The sequence below is a fragment of the Zootermopsis nevadensis genome, unplaced genomic scaffold (assembly GCF_977971745.1).
Source record: "Zootermopsis nevadensis isolate Lab colony 2312 unplaced genomic scaffold, Znev_1.0 Znev_ptg000045l, whole genome shotgun sequence".
NCBI lineage: Eukaryota > Metazoa > Arthropoda > Insecta > Blattodea > Termopsidae > Zootermopsis > Zootermopsis nevadensis.
Genome location: NW_028259177.1, coordinates 1,523,597 through 1,543,683, shown reverse-complemented (window position 1 = coordinate 1,543,683; position 20,087 = coordinate 1,523,597). Strand labels below are relative to the sequence as shown.

The 20,087-nt window shown below is 39.3% G+C and overlaps 1 protein-coding gene across 7 annotated transcripts in view; it reads right to left on the bottom strand.

Annotated features, from left to right (window-relative positions):
• Window positions 1-20,087, bottom strand: part of LOC147871614 (TBC1 domain family member 4-like) — a 259,104-nt gene that overhangs the window by 237,094 nt on the left and 1,923 nt on the right. For 6 of the 7 annotated variants that reach the window (XR_015538604.1, XR_015538603.1, XR_015538605.1 and 3 more), the window contains exons 2-5: window positions 18,893-19,012; window positions 16,452-16,566; window positions 14,445-14,561; window positions 12,420-12,757 (exon numbers count right to left, since the gene is read on the bottom strand). Coding sequence is in view for 4 of the 7 variants with exons in the window: in XM_087360629.1 (XP_087216755.1) it covers window positions 12,420-12,757; window positions 14,445-14,561; window positions 16,452-16,566; window positions 18,893-18,994 (672 nt within the window). In the remaining 3 variants the exon portion in view is untranslated. Of the gene's footprint in view, window positions 1-10,830; window positions 11,335-12,419; window positions 12,758-14,444; window positions 14,562-16,451; window positions 16,567-18,892; window positions 19,013-20,087 lie in introns of those variants that run through there. The other variant, XM_087360630.1, reaches the window with a different exon arrangement.

Below are 20,087 nucleotides of genomic sequence, written 5' to 3'. Positions count from 1 at the left end.
AATCCATTATGGGACGGATGAGCTGCTTATAGAGTAGTACACCGTTCCTGATTGACAGGCCACTTCTCCTATTGATAAGCGGGCCTAGCACACCTAATCGTTGCGCTGCCTTCTTTCCCACTTGGTTGACGTGCGCCGACCAAGTAAGCCCGGCGTCAAGGGTGACCCCCAGATACTGTGCTGTTTTGACCCATTGGATCGGCTGTCCGAGGAACTGCACTGCTCGGGGCTGTTGGATGTGTCTTCTCGCGGAAATGAAGAGAACCGCGGTGCTCTTCGAGACGTTGATAGCAATCCTCCAGGCCCTGAGCCAGAGCTCAAGTCTACTGAGGTAGGTCTCCAGATACCTGACGAGAAGCGTTGGGCTACGGGACGTGACTACTAGAGCCGTGTCGTCCGCGTATTGTGCTAACTCGACGTGGCGGGACGGTGTGGGTATGTCGTTGACATACAGACTGAAGAGCACAGGGGAGAGAATTCCGCCCTGCACAACTCCAGCCCGCATGGTACGACGTGTGGACATGGCCGACTGGAAGGATGTCTGGAATGTCCGGTCAGCGAGGTAGGAAGAGATGGTTTTTACCAAGTACGACGGGAAGTTGAGGACGGTCAGTTTGTATAGGAGGCCTTGGACCCAGACTGTGTCGAAGGCTTTGGCCACGTCCAGGAAAACCGCGCCGGTTAGCCGCTTCTCATCAAGGTTTCTGTTGACCCTTTCGACGAGGCGAGCCAGCTGTAACGATGTGCTGTGTCTGGGTCGAAACCCAAACTGCTCGTCGCGCAGCAGCCCGCGTTCACTGACCTCGTGTAGGACCCTCGTTAGTAGGATTTTCTCGCAGAGTTTGCCGACCGTGTCGAGAAGACTGATGGGTCTATAGGAAGAAGGTAGCGTGGGGTCCTTCCCCGGCTTCAGTATGGACACCACTCGAGCGTGTTTCCATGCCGAGGGGAAGTGTTGCCTGCGAAGGACCGCGTTGAACACTTTCGTGAGAAAGGTTACCGCGCGTCGTGGGAGATGTTTCAGGACCCTGTTCGGTATACCGTTGGGGCCCGGAGCCTTGCCAAGCTTGAGTCCCTTGATGGCCTGGGCGACCTCCGATGGACTGGTTAATTTTGGTTCATTTACAGGGGCATACTCGTATGCTCGCATCGCCTCGTTAACCATGTCAATTGTAGTCAGGTCCGACGGGTAGTCTACCGGCTGGAACTGGACCTCAAGGCTGTCGGCTAGGGCTTCTGCCTTCTCGGGGTTCGAGAGAGCCAGTCCTCCCATCACTAAGAAGGGGGGCGACGGAGTGGGGACTCGCATCACACGCTTGGTCATTTTCCAAAGCGACTGGTCCTCGCAGTCCAAGGATTCGAGCGTGTCGCTCCACTGTTCGTTCCGCCACTCGTTGAGACGATAGGTCACCGACCTCTGGAGTCGATTGACCTGGGTCTTAAGAGCGGGGTCTCTTGTGACCTGCCATCGCCTCCTCAGCCGGTTCTTCAGGCGTATTTCATCAGGCCGTACCGCGAAGAAAACACGACACTTCACCATTACAAAGTGCAACCTTTTAAAGAAATAATCTGTGTTTATTTTGACAATCTTTTAGGTATACGATGTGGACAAAATACGGAGTTTAGTGAGCTCTGGTACATATAGTTACCACTATGCTTTAAAGGTGTAAAGGACTAGAATGTGAAAATCGGTGTTGTATTTAACTGAGTCCACGGAGCGTCTTTTTCTGAAAGCGGTTAATATTTAAAGGGACTGTTTGGTGAGGTCCGGCAACATGGCACAACTGAATGCTGTCCTGAGATTATAAACAAAGTACCAACATCATAATTCTATCCCTGGCGGACACCGTATTAATCGCGGGGGACTAAACCTCGAGAAAGGCCCGGCCCTTCTCAACATTTAGGGAAATAAAGTAAAACATGTCGCACACTGCTCCTTTTGAATGAGGGTTCCTTGTTTGAAACTAGACGGAAGAAAATCCACACTAAAAATTCTGAAGTTTCAACGTCTAACGCATCACTTACAGTGCCTAAATTACGTAAGTCTGAGTAACGCCTTCAAATACAAGCTCTCTCTTGTCCCAGCTTACGACTTGCCTACATCATGCTATAATAAGACCTGCACAATCTTCCCAGATCACATTAATTACTAGTTTCGCGTTTCCCACCACAGAATTCTGTCAATTGTAACACTGTCTGTAATTTGCCTCCTCTGTCAATATTAACAAATCAACAAATGCTCACGTAAAACAAGTGATTTTGGTGTAGCGCAATCCCGAACTGAAATACGTTCAGTCCGGTCCGCACGATGCGCGTATGTTGAAATCTGGCAACGCTGAAGAAGGTCTTGGCAGGTGCTGGTTAAGACTGAATCCTACGGGACGTATCTTTCTATTCCACTGAGGAAAAGAGAATCCCCTGAAAGAACTGAAAGCAAGAGAGAGAAAGGGGGAGGACCTTTGGGGGGACAACAAGGGGCAGTAAGCTCCAAAAGCAGCGATGGTCATTCGTGCTCTTTGAGGAACAGAATCTAAAGCTCTTCAGCTGAAATTCAGGCCACTGTATATACACACAAATATTTATCAGTTCGATTACGTAACGCGATATTCAGACGCACTGAGCAAAGAAGTTCGTAAACTAGACTTCTTCTTGACTGACAGAGCTCGCCCCCCCCCCCCCCCCCCCGCATATTCATCCTGTAGATGGCAACCGAAATGCTTTCCGAAACTTCGCCATCTACCAACAAATTCGGACGGAGAACATCAAAATCGACATCTTCACAGCCTAGAATCTCGTGAGACGTTTTCTTTGCTACAGGGGCTGCATTTCAAAATATTATTCAGACGAGTGTTGGCTCCAGTGATATTCTTGCAGAAACAATTAATTCCACGTTCAAACAGCATGAATACAATGCAGAGGGGGGATTACGGACAACCCTGAACCACTGCATCAATGTGACAACGCAGATAGGAGTTATTTCTGTTCACACAAATTTTGCAATCGTGAACAGAATTACATTATTATTTTTCATTATTACATATACTGTTAAAGTGGTGATATATATATATATATATATATATATATATATATATAGATATATAGATTGCTAAACAAAACAAAAAATTAAAAATCAAGTTGCCATATTGGAAAGCGGCCCCACAAATGAAGCCATAGAAACACTTCTTACACCTAATTCTTTCTTTTCTACTGTAGATAAATCTCCTCCTCCATATATTTCCACAATATCTTCCCAGTTTCTTATTTTCAAGTCCCGGTTTGCGTATTCAATAGCAGATGAATCCCATAGTGATGGTCCATGTTTGAAAGAAGTAGAAATACACACAGACGACAATGGACTGGCCTCATGTCGTGTGATGTTGATTCGGCCTTCGCCGTGGCAGCGTTGCCAAGTTGGAGGCGCTGCAGCACGACGGATGCCAGATGCGATATATGTACACGACTACCAAATTAATAAATAATACACTTGAGTTTGGCCGAGATGCTCGCAGCTGCGCCATGGCCTCCCGTTGGTACCCTAGCGCGATACCACGCTTAACCCTTTGAAGCCGAAGCTCGTCTGAATATTATTTACGAATCCAGACCGTACCGCGAAGAAAACACTTCACTTAACCATTAGAAGTCGAATCAGGCGGTACCACATAAGATTAAACAAAAGAACATCCCGGTCAAAGCCTTAATACGCACAGCAAGTTCTCTCAAAGGGAATGGTTAGGTTGGTCGTGCCGAAACCTCACCTGAAATTTTGCTCGTCTACAGAGACCGTCTAGTAATGATTGTACACAAAATTCCAGCTGCTGATGCGAAAAAAAAATTGCTCAAAGTTGGTACGTATATTTAAAATTCGCGGCACAGCGCATGCGCGAGACAGCAGCGCGCCATCGAGGCGAAAGGTTGAAGGCAGGTCTGTTTTGACGTGTCTATTCGTATACCCAACCGAGGACTGAGCCCTGGGATGATTGTTCCTTTTATTTCTATGATTATTTAATTTTTATTAAATATACGTTTTGGTTAATCGGTTTTTTTTTGTCTTAACTGCTACTCTTATCCTACGACCGCACCACCTCCCGGCCTCTGGGGTCGTTTTAATATTGGCGCAAAGTATATACGATTTATTTACCATTAAGACACCGTATCGAAAACTTAGTATGGCTCGATTAACGAAATAAACTTCAAAACAATTTAAATCTCTATGCAATTAAATATCTTTAAAAAAAATTATAATCCCTGTAATAAATAAACTACTCCCCCCCCTCCCCCATGTTGCCTGTTTCCCTGACTGATCACTTGACAAATGACAGTCGGTCTGGATAATCACAACTTCCGCGAAGTAAAAGCAAGCAACGCGGTTGTTCTCAACCAGATAGAACAAGGAATAAGCAACTTTTTCTTCCTTTAACACACAGATTACAGGTGAGGCCCCCCCCGCCCCCCGCACTCCAGGAGTGACCTACTTACCGCACGTGCATTCACTGCAGAGCCAAGAATAGCTCAGGGCCATTGAGAGCGTTGCAAATGTTTCGTTTTGCTACGTCAAACCTCGAAACTCGGCTACAAACTTCACTGTACTGGGCTGCTAGACGGTTATTGTCATGACATTTATAGTTTTTTAACGTTTATAAAATCACGCTATACACTCGACAGAAACTGTAACGCTGGTGTGTAACTTATTCAAACGCCAATAATGATGTTTACTTTATTCCATAATGCATATTTTACACATTGTTGAAATAATTACCCAAAACACGTAATAACTATACCCTCGTTCCTTAAATTCAACCGCTTGCCACGTCTAAAGCGTAAGAGTTAGATCCAGACATATTGCGAGTGAAATACGTAAATAAACACGAGCTTTTCAAATTTGCAAACAGATTTCAGCTAACTCTCACGGTTTAGGAGTTTTGGCCCATTTATTTCGTGACAAAGAACGGTTCTAGTGAGTGCGTTGGCAACACTTAGATCAGCTGTCGGCGGATGACGTCACGTATAGATAAGACGTAAAGGTATACATTAGAATTGTATTTCAGTACAAATATACCTTATACAGTTAAACGTTCTTCAACGTTAAATAGGGAACCGTGGTTCCACTTTCAATTTTTTTATAATGCTCACGTGCCAGTCTGCCCTCTCTTAACTGACGGGATTTTTATTAAAGTTGGTATAAAATCATGCAAATATTGGTATTAAAATATTTGTAATACGTTACACGCACTGAAAGATTACTCGTGTTAGAGCCGAATGAAATGTGTCTCGAAAACTTCGTTAATGACTCTGTGGAAATAAAACTACTGAGTAATATTAGACCGTGTTTGTATCAGCAGGCTTAAAGTAAACTTTTAGTACACTTCAGTAGCGTTTCAACATATCTTGCTGTCCTTCTGCTAGGGGGAGTTATTCTGAATAGTCACGAACAAAATTTAAGACAGCCATCTTTGTACCTTCATGGTAGTAAAAAATTGGTCTGCCATAAAAATCAGACCTTTGAGCTTCGTTTAAAATCACTGAATTTGATTTCAAAACACATAGGTAATTGCAAATTACTCTCATAATATACGGAAAATATAATGCGTTTGGCTCTCTGGCTTTTATTTTGATAGTCTTGGTGTGGACCGACACAAGGCGAATTAACACACATCACACTCTACTTAAAAATGAGTTCCTACCTTCGTTTTGCAATCTGCTCCAATGTCACTGGTGACAGGTTTACTAGAAAAGTGGGTCCAGCTTACAGCCACAAATACACACGCTTAATTCTATTATTAAGTTACAAACACTGCACATAATATCAAACATTCGGGTAATAGAAGTATTGCCATCACACAAGTTTATCCACCCACAAGCGTATCACACAAAACTTAATCCAAGGCGAGCACTTTATAGGTCGTGGTACGTACATACAACCTGACCTTGCGTTCTCTACTAACAGCCAACAACAAATCTGCAACCACTTCGTTCTCTCTAGCAATGCATGATGGGTAATCGCGTGGTTCTTCGAGTTGCCATACCACGGCACAGATGGCGGTAGCGTACGGTAAAACTAAATTAAGACGCGTTGGCTATTCGTCGTAGATTACGGATTTCACCTCCAGGGGTGCTGTATGGAAATCACACTGACACAACATTTGACATAAATATTATGCATGTGGATGTCATGTAATTATAAAATCAACAGTGCCCACAATATTAGCCATGTTGACTGCTTTCATGAATCCATGCGCTCCCTAAACGGCAAACGTAGGAAGTAATTGTCATAGCAGATCGTGTGGTTAATAAAATCCAAGCAACGTAAGATTCGGACTGAATTTCTTCTCGGGCCGCATTCGGCCCGTGGGTCATAGTTTTCTTCTCCGTGCCTTAATCTTCAGGAATGTTAATTTAATTTAATGCAATAACTCTGTTCTTCGTTCTGACACTTTTCACTCTCCGACGTTGGTCCATGACAGCGGGATGGCGGGCAGCAACGGGTTCCGAGAAGGTTATTTGGGAAGAGAAACGGGCCTTTAAAAGTTCCAAGTGCCATACCCGGTCTTTTCAGTGACTGCGCATCAGAGGCCGTGTGAGGTAACGACCGCGTTCCTCAGAGACGTAGTATATAAGAGCATTCCGACAGAGTCCGGTTCTGCGAAGCATCAGGTCAGAAAAATTTTGAAGAAAAATTTCAAAATTTTGAAAAATTATTTAAAAATCAAAATATGCAGGAAATAATTCAAAAAGCGCACAAAACGTAAATTTTTTGAAAAATTTCAGTTTCAATTTTTTTCCAAATTTTTTTAAAAAAATTTCGTTTTGTGCGCTTTTCGGGCATTTTCCAGCATTTTTTATTTTTCGAAAATTTTGAAAAAATTTCTAAAAATCAAAATATGCAGGAAATGATTCAAAAAGCGCACCAAACGGTTTTTTTAAAAATTTCACTTTCAAATTTTTCAAATAAAAATTTGGTTTTGTGCAATTTTCAGGCATCTTCCAGCATTTTTTGATTTTTCGAAAATTTTGAAATTTTGAAAATTTTTCGAAAAATTAAAATACGCAGGAAATTATTCAAAAAGCGCACAAAATGTAAATTTTTTGAAAACTCACTTTCAAATTTTTCAGAATTTTTTGGTTTTGTGCGCTTTTCAGGCATTTTCCAGCATTTCTTGATTTTTAGAAAAATTTTAAATTTTTCAAAATTTTAAAAATTTTCGAAAAATCAAAATATGCAGGAAATTATTCAAAAAGCGAACAAAATGTAATTTTTTTTAAAAAATTTCACTTTCAAATATTTTCCAAATTTTTCAAAGAATTTTGGTTTTGTGCGCTTTTCAGGCATTTTCCAGCATTTTTGATTTTTCGAAAATTTTGAAATTTTTCAAAATTTTTCAAACATTTTCGAAAAATTAAGAAATGCTGGAAAATGCCTGAAAAGCGCACAAAACCAAGTCCTAATTCTGTTACCACTGCATTTATAAATCTTGATTTCAACTCGATACTTTATTGCAAATCTTAAGAGAGGAATGATACTTAATGCTTCCTATTAGTTCTAATTAGCATTTTTATGATGCAAAGTTGAGCCAATTGCATCAGACGCTGAGACTTTCACTCTGAGCACAAAAAGAAAAACATCGTATGGGGTCATTCGATAGGTCGATCACTGTATGAATCTATAAATGAAAACCTATGAAAGCAAAGAAACAATTCTGTTTTCTCATTTTTATCAAACAAATAAAACCCATTCTAAAATAACAATTAGTTGTGCTATTATTAAATAAGTACACATACACTTCTTTTTCGTGTACAAGCTTTGATCTCCCTAAAATTTCTTCCAATCTACCTGCCCGGCTGCAACTAGGAGACCATATAATATTTTAAGCGATGTCTGAATCGCTGTACCGTCGCTAGGCCGCCATATAAAATACAGACCTAATGAATGCAGTCTTCTTTGGCTCTTACGGCGGCAAATAATGTAAAAGCTTTCTAATGTAGTACATCATTTTGACGATCTAAATTAAATGATAATTAAGAATAATTAGGTTGTTCTTAATGCAGTATCTGTTAAGGGGCTAAAGTGTACTGCTTACGTCGTCATAAAGTTTTATAAACGGCAAACGCAGAAGATAAATCCAATATGCATGTAGTTATATGCATTAAGCAAACGTTGATAAAGACTTGTGTGATATATCTAGGTTGGCTTCGGCAATTTTTAAGGAAGAAGATATATTTTTTTGCAATATTCGTAAAAAAAATACTGAAAAGAAAAATTATTATGTAAATTTTTATATGATTTCAGACACAGATTTATCACGAGCCTTGTCAATACTAATGTATTTCATTACAAAATTTAATTTATACACGTTAATAGGATGAATAATAAGATAGTATATTTGCGTCATATTGTGAATTAAGTTAATATTTTAATATTTTCCGTCAAATCACAATTTTTAATAAGATAATAAAATATAAAATATTTAAAATATCGAATGATCGATTTACAAGTTGTAACGTTCCAACTTGTAAATCGATCATTCGATACGGAACGTGAAATGATATTTTAAATATTTTATATTTTATTATCTCATTAAAAATTGTGATTTGACGGAAAATATTAAAATATTAGGATAACTAATGTTACGGCCTCTACGTTATATACAGAAACCTTAATTTTTCCATTATAACCTTAGAGATATTTACATTTTCCACAAATGTAAAATTAATTTAAAGGCAATTGTGTAATACAAACAGTTATTTAGGCTATTACTAATAAAGAACCGCTCGTAAGTGCTCAAAAATCTACCAGTTATTGGCCTACGACGAAATGTTCATGTGCATTTATTATTTCAGAGCACTTTTGTAAGAAATCCTATCTCCATAATCTCGTATATTTGAATCATTACAAACCCACTAGCGTAAATTTCAGATAATGCCAAGAAATTATTCTTGAAAACATAAAGCATTAATCTGCCAAAGATTCCCTTTCAATTACCACGTTCATGTAGTTGTGAGAAGAGGTTAGTTTAACAACTTTCGTACAGAGAAAAAAATGTAATCATTACATACTCCAATATGGGACAAGAAAATCTTTCGCCACCACCGAATAAATTTAAGCGTCATATGTGCAAGTTACAAGTGGGTGGAGTGAACAGATGATATTATATTCCCCCAATTACAGATAATGTCACAGACGTGCAATTGAGTCCAGCATAAACCATTAGATAGGCGTAGTTGTCATGTCGACTCGGTTAACATTTAAATGTCGAGACTAGAAGGACATGTGGAAAGAGGGGACCACTGCTTTCCGACACCTCCCGGGATAGCTCAGTCAGTATAGTGACTAGCTACGGGCTGGACGACCGGGGTTCGATCCCCGACGGGGGCAGAGGATTTTTCCTCTAGCCTCTGGGGCCCACCCAGCCTCCTCTACAATGGGTACTGGGGTCCTTTCCCGGGGGTAAAGTCGGCCGGGGCGTGATGCTGACCACTCACCCCCATCTAGTGCCGAGGTCAAGGAAGAGAGGAGCTATACCTCCCCTCCCCCCAAACGCCTACATGGCGTATAGTGGGACGATTTACTTACTTACTTACTTTCTGATTATACTTTTAAAGTTCATCCTGAATTGTCTTACAAAATGAATGGAGGTACAAGAAATATCACAGCTTCAACAATATACTGAGTGATTTATAAAAGTCATTTGTACGCCTGTCTTTGTATCTTAATTCAGTGTTCCTCAACATTTCTGTCACCGTGGATCCCCTACTGAAGACTATCTCATACATTTTGATAAAAGAATACAGACTAAGTCCAGTTAGCTTCTTTGTAAATGTAAGTTTTGTTCATTTATTATCCTTCTAACATTAACGAATTTCGGGTACATGAGTAGAATAACGAATGAGACATGAAGAAGATGGAAAAAGAAAAGGACATATATTTTGCTTCATTTGGTTAGGGAGATGGCTGTCTTCTGGGTTGTTGCGCAGTGTAGTCTGTTAGACCTCTGAAACGTCGGTAATATTCTACCAGACTACACGGCGCAACAACCCAGAAGACAGCCATCTTCAGACTCACCGCCGTGAAAACATCATATCTGATTTGCTTACTCAACATTCTCCTGGAGGTATTGAAAACACGAAAAATGTTACAAAAAGACAGATTTTTGTGTTTTGCTGGATTTGTCCGTTTCTATACGGCAATGCCGGTACAGAATCTTGTCACAGATTACAATAAACTTCTTCCAAATCTCAACCTAGTATTCATGATCGATTTTCTGTTATAAACTCCTGTTATTTCACATTCGACTAAATTATGATATTGGGAGTATGTAATGGTTCAGAGTTGAAGCGCTTGTTAGTCTATTCATGCATGTCTCGGGTTCGAAACCGCATTGCCTTCCCCTGACAGCCGACTAGGTTGAAATGACTGCGAGGTATAGAAGGACCCCCCACCCCCGACCTAGGTTCGAATGTCCCGGTAAGTCGCACGTCCCCTTTACTGAGCAACAATTTTATCTTTGCTCTCATCCTATCATTGAGAGGAAAATGGAAATTTCACGCTGTAGTTACTCGCATCTAAAGTCCTGCCCTCGATAGGTTATCAGGGGCCAGAGGTGCCTGATGGTACAGAACACAGCAATACAAACACACTGCAAATTAAATTACCCGTTCGTTCCTCTGCATCTGGTTTCCATGGTAATTCATTTGTCAAATTTCTCACATAAACACTTCTGTGAGATTTACTCTGAGCTCAAATAATTATCATTACTCGATTATTAAATAAGAATTTAGTATATGGAGCATTCAGCAGAAATGCTTTGTTGTAAAACACAATGATGGTACCATAACTGTGCTTCGAGACTTGAGAAATTTAATCCCGTTGTATTTCCAGTACACACCAAGACAAAATTAAGTACATCGACAACGCTCTAAACCATGCACACTGATAGTTTTGCGTTTCGTATTCTTCAGATACTCTTAAATTTAAAAAATGAGTACCTGCACCGGCCTATGATCCACTTTACACCATTGTCAGGGTCTCATTTTTCTTCTTAGGTTTATAATTCCATACCACACCGGGCTATTTATCTTTACTAATTTTATCCACATTCTCTGTTCTTCGCCTCCTATACGCTGTTACAATTTTTTTTCAATTACTTTGTTTTTATTTGTCTGTTTACATCGAGCAAATTATTTTAAATTTCTCAGTCCTTCTTCTGTCTCTGTCGCCCAATGTCCATATCTAAATACCAAATTTTATCAGAAGCTTAACAAATTATTTATGTGATTTAAAATGTACGTATACTCTTGGATTTTTCGAAATATTCCTTATAAGGGATCATGGCGTATTGCCTAAAAAAGAAAATTCAATTTTATATTTAAGCATTCATTATGACTAGTGCATTAGAAACAAACTAGTAAAGAGACCAAATATTCATTTAGACACCTTCACACTAAAAACTTAATCTTGAAACAGAAAGATTAATCCGAAATTAAATTTTTCACATGAGATGCGTAGTTACGAGAGGCAGTTAAATCAGAGAAACGAAACAGCGAGAAGCAGACAATTCCACTGCAACCGATTTCTGGTTAACAGGCCTTATGCATATTACATCACAGCGACTGTAATGGAGAAGCACACATTTCACGTGGTTCACATACTCGTGGTCTGCTTTACTAACAGTTGAGTTAGCAGAGAAGCTTCAATACTACATTAATTTAAAAACCACACTAAATTAGCGGAGTTCAAGTGTAATGAGAAAAGAATTTGTACCTACTTCACTGACTAGCTGACTGACGATATTATTGCCTGATTAACTAACCTCATAACTGATTTACTAAACTACCAACTAACTACGTGACTAACTGATTAAGTAATCAACTGAGTAACTAAGTACGTATGTATGAATTCATCGCCCTGATGACGAGGGCAGTAGGACCTCTGAAACGTTGGTTAACATCGACCAGACTACACAGCGCAACAACAAAGAAGACAGAAATCTTCATACTCATCGCCCTGATGATGGAGGCAGTATGACCTCTGAAACGTTGGTTAACATCGACCAGACTACACAGCGCAAGAACCCAGAAGACAGAAATCTTCATACTCATCGCCCTGATGACGGAGGCAGTATGACCTCTGAAACGTTGGTTAACATCGACCAGACTACACAGCGCAATAACCTGAAACTTAAATTCTGCCGTATTGCTTCTTTCAAGTACTTCAAAATAATTTCACTCATGTATCATCTGGGGGATGGAGAATGGGCCCATTAGCAGCCACAGTTCCACAGAGACAAAGTCTCACCCCATCATAAGAAGAGACTACGATAATGGCAGCATGACGAAACATGAGCGAAATTATTTTGAAGTACTTGAAAGAAGCAATACGGCAGAATTTAAGTTTCAGGTACTGATCCAGTAACATGCTATTTTACCTTACTCAATTCTTTCACAACTGGTCCAAAATCATCTCGTGAGCCCTTGCGCTTCAGCAGCTGATCAAATGAGCTTGTGAGGGAACGTTTGGCCTTCATGAAGATGGTACTCCCTCCCAGGTACTGATTAAGGAACTCGCTGCGGTTCTCAGCTGTGTCATGAGTGTGGCGAACTTGCTTTCCTTCACAGTGTGCTCTCAGCAGCATCATGAGAAACTCATTCTGCTCACGGAGACTTGAGGTCTCTACTCCTCGGAATTTAGTTAATATCACAGACTGCTCTTCTTCTGGTAACAACTCCAGGCGACGGAAGATGTTTCTCAGAAGTTGTGTGCTCACTAAAATAAAGTGTGCATGTGTTAGATACAAGCGTAATATGGCGAAGACAAAGTAAATCAACTGTAAAGAATTTTTATGACTACTTTAGGTCTGATGATCTAGGAAGAATTCAAAATATCTTTGATCCAGCAAAAAAAAACTGCAGATACTTCAGGAGTATTGCTTACATCAGTTCATGATACAGGCTGTCCCAAAAAGATATATACAGGCATTCAATGAATTTGCATTGCTTGAAACTCAATCAACCCTCCACCATTTGTGTATATGAATCATGGTATCATCTGTTAAGTGTAGACCACACTAGACTCCCCTCATAAACATAACACATGAAGATGAATAACAAGGCTAATAATCCATATTATAATGTGCATACATATTTTTGGGATACTCTGTATTTTACAGGACACTAAACAAGATGTAGAGAGGACAATTCTCTTTTCTACTCCAAGATAATATTAAAGGCAGTACTATTGATGTCAATGAGCCGGGATAGCTCAGTCAGTATAGTGACTAGCTACGGGCTGGACGGCCGGGGTTCGATCCCCGACGGGGGCAGAGGATTTTTCCTCTAGCCTCTGCGTCCAGACCGGCTCTGGGGCCCACCCAGCCTCCTCTACAATGGGTACCGGGGTCCTTTCCCGGGGGTAAAGCCGGCCGGGGCGTGATGCTGATCACTCACCCCCATCTAGTGCCGAGGTCAAGGAAGAGAGGAGCTATACCTCCTCTCCCCCCCAAACGCCTACATGGCGTATAGTGGGACAAACTTTACCTTTACATTTTACTATTGATGTCAATTGGCGCACCTTAAGATACACAAAGCTAATCAAGAAAGAGACAATGTATGCTGTCTTATCACATTCACTATTGGGAATTTAAATGCAGGCTTATATTAAATGCCTGGGCTCATGGAAGAAGTTCTGCACTGTCTGAAGACAAAAAAAATACATTTTGCAAATTACAAAGGAGACAAATGTTATATAATATCATTAGTAGACTTAGAGAGTGTGATACCACGTGTAGCAACAGATTTTAGTGTCACTGACTAAGTCACCACACAACGGCGTGACTTGAATTAAAATTATTTAAAATCCAGCAACAAAAATCTCACTGACAGTGAGAAATATGTTATTCTGGAAATTTTTAAATTTATAAATAAAGTTGTTTGTACTATTGTTACAGTTTCTAATTTTTATTGCTACTTATAATGTACTATGTGTACAAAATAATAATATATGTTATTAAAAAATGTTACTGGGGGGGGGGGCATGGTGTGATCACATTACAAGCTTTTATTGTACATTTTTAGAATTTATGGCACTCAGTCTCAAAGAGGTTTCATGTCCTTGGATTAGGCCATTCCTCATGCCTAAAGTAAAATACAAAAAGATAGAACTGTACTAGTAACTGGTCCTTCTAGGAAACAACTGCTATGGCTGCAAGTTTGGAACCACTGAAGAGACAGGAATATAAGAAATATGTCTGGAGCGACATTCAATGTAATGATGTTCATACCTAGTTTAAAAACAATCTGTTCAGTAGAAACATTGCTGACAGTACGTCATTGATCGATAAAGGAACAGACACTGGACTCATAAAAATAACCCTCACATGAGGCAGTCGACATTTTTGTTTCAAGTAAAAAATATTACGATATATATTACGAACATTATCTCATTACACACTCACCTTCTGCTTCGGCACAGAGCTTGTGGTACCACACCTTTGGACAGTGTTCACAGGATAGCACTGGCAGCTTCTCACGTAGCTGAGCCTCTGTCGTGGCAAGAAATGCTTGTCTTGTTGCTGTGGAAGCATACCAACAGACATTTAAACAAAGGATTGGCAACATTCGAAGTAATGGTATGAGTCAATTATGAGACAGCCTCAGAAAGTACACAACATACAGCATTCTCATCACAAAATTCTATAATTTTTATGTCAGATGTTTAACACATTCACTCCCAGGTACTTGGCTACTGGTTTACCTCTCAGTCATTTTCAGTAGTACTTCATGTTCCACAGATATGAATGACAAATGACCTACAAATTTCAATGAATTCCATTAAGGTAACTGCACGCAGTGACAGAATAAAACTACATGCTCAAAGTGTGTTCTGAAAGCGTTATGTTTTGACTTCTAAAGGCATGCTGCTCTTTGACCAGGATCATACAGCGATGATAGGAATATGCCCTGATAAGACAAAAAGCGCCTTTCTCAGAAAACTGAGAACACAGTTTCACATCCTGTAACTAGATAGTGTATGCAGGTACCTTTCGAAAGTCCTTGAATCACTGATCAACTGCCAATCACTTCTCAAATGTAATACTTCAAAATGTTAGAATTTTGTTAAAAATGGCTTAGCTGTGTGAGCATGTTAAGAACACAGAAAAAAAAGTCAGATTATAATTAATTCAATTCCAATGCCACATAATCATTGTTCACAAAAAGAATATTATTAAATATCCTTGAAGCCGTTTATTTTTCAAATTATTGTTCCTTACAACTTATTATATTTTTTAAATAATGATATTTATGAAAGCAAGTTACATCAAAATTCATTATCTGAAAAACTGGACAGAACGCAAAACATTTATCACATAAATTCAATAATATCGGAATAATAGGTGAATTTGATAGAGAAATGGCGCAAAGAACACTTTGTGGCCAAGGGCTGTCCATCACATCTTTCAGATTAAAAGATCACACTGCCATCTACCAGTTGCCATATGAACTATATGTGCTGTCATCTGTCAGCTGCCATATAAACTATTTGATATCCCACCCATAGTGTGTACTTTAGGATGATGATGACAGACTGTTTCCTTTGCCGCAAGGATTGAACTTTCCTGAAACCACAAGAGTCCACTGTCTTTAGAGATATGTTGCATACATGCCACATCCGCTCAATGTGATGTAGAGAATGTCACTGGAACTTACAGCAAACAAATAATGCTTCTAACAGGCATACAAATAAACTATCAGCAAGATCAAAATCTTATCTACATAGTTACAGCAGTGGTATGCAAGTAAGAATGGATTACCTGAGGTGCTGCATGGGTTAGTACATCTTAACTGATGCTGGCAGCATATGGAGGGCAAAAGAGTTTTTATGGCTTACTAAAACCGGCAAAAGAATAATGTCGAAAAAGACCTGTACTGGTTGAATCTCCCAAGGTCCTTTTATTTTATTAGGAACAGTAATAGATACTGAGCCAAATTTAGTAGAATAGTTCAGTGGTTGGAACCCCCTCCCCCCTTCCGCCCCAAATTAAGTAGGATTTGAGGTTCTCGTGGTGGCAAGTATGAAGATGGCCGACTTCTGGGTTGTTGCGCTGTGTAGTCTGGTAGAAGTCATGAGCACAATAATGATGGAGGCAGCAAGTATCTCTGAAACATCAGTAAACTTCTACCAGACTACATGGTGCTACAATCAGCCATCTTCAACTCTCCGAAATGTTTCATACTACATTAAGAATAGGTTCTTCCGATAAAATGAAGTTATAAAATACAGAGATAAACTTATACTTACTCCAGTGGTAATGCTAATTCATTAATCTATGTAATGAGAAATGGTTTCTATCAATTCATCTTCCAGAACATATTCAAAAATAAATTCCCAGTCAAGATGCTACAAGATGTGGCTCACATTCTTTTGTACCAATGAACATTGGAAATAAAGATGTCCATCTCACCTGCTACCAAATCATCAGCTACAGATTCTGACTGGCACTTGAATACATATCCAATGTACGACTCCACATTCAACTCTCGACAGATGAACCCAAAGTGGTCTGCATTCTTGATTCCCTGCACATAAAGTTTGCACCCATCACAGCAAGTTTTTCTGACTTAGTCCCTTAAAGATATTTAAAAAAACAACACTGAAATATGTCAAACGGAATCTTAAGGCTACACGAGAGGCTAAAATGTAGATAAGAAGACATTATTAACAATTTGCTATGCTACTTAAATTCAGTGTTTGCTTATGCTAACAAAGCAATTTAAAACCAGCAAATTTTTATGCTGTGGCAATATGAATTTAAATATAAAGAAGATGGCTGTATTTTGGTTTGTTGTGCCATGTACACTGGTAGACAGTCTTTTTCATATCTGGTGCCACGAGTACCTAAAATATTGTTTTAAATAAAGTGTTTATAATGCCAAGACATCTATAATGACAAAGTTCTTTAAATCTAGTGCTGCTTTACGCCACCACACCATATGGACTTTAAATTCAGCATCAAAAAAATTCTCACACCATGTCAGATGTTAATACTAGTACAAAAATGACTTAAAAATTCACAGAAAATAACTATGCACAATACTAAAGATGACTGGATGTTGCGCCACGTAGTCTGGTAGAAATTGACTGATGTTTCAGAGGCGTTTACTGCCTCCATTATCAAAGACATTTTCCAGGATGATATGACATATAGTCTGGTAGAAACTGACCAACAGTGCAAAGGTGCTTACCACCTCTATGCCTGCTGATAGAGGCTGTAAACACCTCTGAAATGTTGGTAAACTTGTACCAGACTATATGACATATCATCTCAGAAAAACAGTCATTTCATTTTCATGCTTGACACAATAAGAATCTGAATCTCATGTATGTATAATAATGTATTCAAACTTTCACAGTGAGACACACACACTGAATGTAGTTCTAGTGCTGAAACTAGTGTTGACTTGTTAGGCAGTACAAAAAGATTACACCACAAGATAGGAAAAAAAATGCAGTGTGAACATAGATTATGTATTGGGACGGAGAGATGAAATCGATTCAGTAATGAATTTAAATTTTTCTGGAGTGTAAGGAAAAAGTTAATATCTTCCCATTCATGTGCATGAGCCAAACATTAGGTTTCATGTTACTCTGTTCTAGTGCAACTGTTTCGAAATTGTCCATGTGCACGTTCCCTATTACTGATGACAACGGAAAGCCCATTGTCATTCTATATGTTAGTAAAACTCTTCACTGACTTGGAAGTGCATAGCCAGATCTGCTTCCAGGACATCTTGTGTAAGCACACTGTATTCACTTGATCAATTAAAAATGTACACAAAAGACTCAAATGAGGAGAGGTTATGTGAACGTTACCAGACTTAACATTTATCATATGGAAACAGGGTATCCCCCATCCCCCCCATCATGGAGAAGCCAGCTGGACAGAGCTGTGATCCATGTTCAATAACATTAAAATATAAAATTATGTGGATGGCCTGAAAAGTATTGCCTCCTCTTAATTAAAACATGAATGGGAAGGAATTTTTCAACGGAACAAAAACATAGGAAAAATTTAGAGTTTACTCTTCAAAATTATACATTATTTTTCTACAGTCACCTTCTATTTCAATGTACTTATGCCAATTATAAACTAAATTTTTTAAATAAATTTTTGTAGAGCTATGAGTTTTCACAAAGAAATTATCTCACAGCAGACTTCACTTCTTCATCTGACCTAAGCGAAGAGATGAAAATCACTTTGCTGGATCTGGGCTGTATGCGGAATAATGCGAGAGGGAAAAACCCAGACATTCAATCGCTTCTCGTGTTCAAGTACTGGTGTGAGATCTAGCGTTATGTTGAAGGATTGTGTGGTTTTTGTTATCAACTCTTTTGAATCTTTTTGTCAACTTATTTAAGGATTAGATACAATGTTCAGATTTAATGGTTGTCCCTCATTACATAAAATCAGCAACATCCCAAAATGCAGTCGCCACACTGAGAGCTCAAACACGAGAAGCGATTAAATGCCTGGCTTTTTCCCTCTTACCTCGTCCCCCATATAGCCCAGACTTTGCACTGAGCGATTTTCATCTCTTCCCTAAGCTCAAGGAACATTTATGGGGCAAGCCCACTGTGAGACAAGTTTTTGCACAAACAAAACTCAGAGCTCTATAAGAATAGATTTTAAAAAAATATTAATTTATCGTTGGCATCAGTGCATTGAAGCAGAAGGTAACTGCAGGAAAATAATGTACGATTTTGAAGAATAAACTCTAAATTTTGTATACGTTTTTGTTTCATAAAAAGATTCCTTCCAATTCACGTGTTATTTAAGAGGAGGCATTACTTTTCAACCCACTTTCACGTACATATTCCAGGTCATAACCTCCAGCCCATCAGTACCTGGATGCAGCTAGCAACATCTTTCAGGTGCTTGTGCAGTAGAATTTGCTTTCTGTCTGGACTGATGAGCCTCAAATCGATGCGACCAACTTGAAATAGCATCGTGCGGTTGTGATCAGTCTGAAACAATCAGATGTCATGTACAGTTCCTCATTTTGAGTCTGTGAAAACATTATTATACATGAATATCACTGAGTGAACTCAATAGTGCTCTGCAAAGTCTCATTTGCAGACCAGTAAATTAAGAGCGGGCAATCTGACAACTAGTACCCCATTTGCCTCATACTGCGCAGTTGGTACAAATACCAGAAGTATAAAAATCTAATTAATAAACATATATCAGCTAAGAGTAAACAATTTAAAGTGGAATTAAAAATAATTTCTTTCGACACACACCTTCCACTCTAATGATGAATTTTTAATTTTGTAATTTATACTATTGCAATCATGTATGTAAATTTCAAGTATGGTCATGAGTATAAACTTTTAGGCATATGGAAAATAACATATATGCATGTATTCTTATGTGGATGTGTTGTTATTTACTTGGTATATTAATTTAATAGTAATGTATTTTGAAATTAGTGTCATGTTATCTATGCTACTTATAAACATACTGTATGGAATTATTAAAAGTGTATTCCCAAACCTGCAGCTCATAAAAATACACTCTTCTCCTACCCAAATAGTCATTGAAACCCTTTCATCATCACATTTCCTGAGTCACATAACTAACTAACTAACTAGATGGCTTACCGAACCCGAAGGTTCATCACCGAATTAACCAAAGCCCTCCACTGGACCCTGACCTCGGCCAACAAAATCCAGTCTCCTTCAACTCCTATCTCCCATAGATCCCACCTGACATTATCCTCCCATCTACGTCTAGGTCTCCCCAGCGGTCTCTTCCCTTCAGGTTTCCCAACCAGTACCCGGTGCACACCTCTTGTCCCATCCATGCGCGCTGCATGTCCCGCCCATCTCACTCTTCTCGACTTAATCACCCTCACAATACTGGGGGAGCAGTACAGATATTTAAGCTCATCATTATGCAGTTTTCTCCACGCCCCATCATCTTCCCTCTTAGGCCCAAATATCCTCCTCAACACCCGATTCTCAAACACCTGCAATCTGTGTTCCTCCCTGAGTGAGAGACCATGTTTCGCACCCATACAAAACAGCGGGCAAGATTATT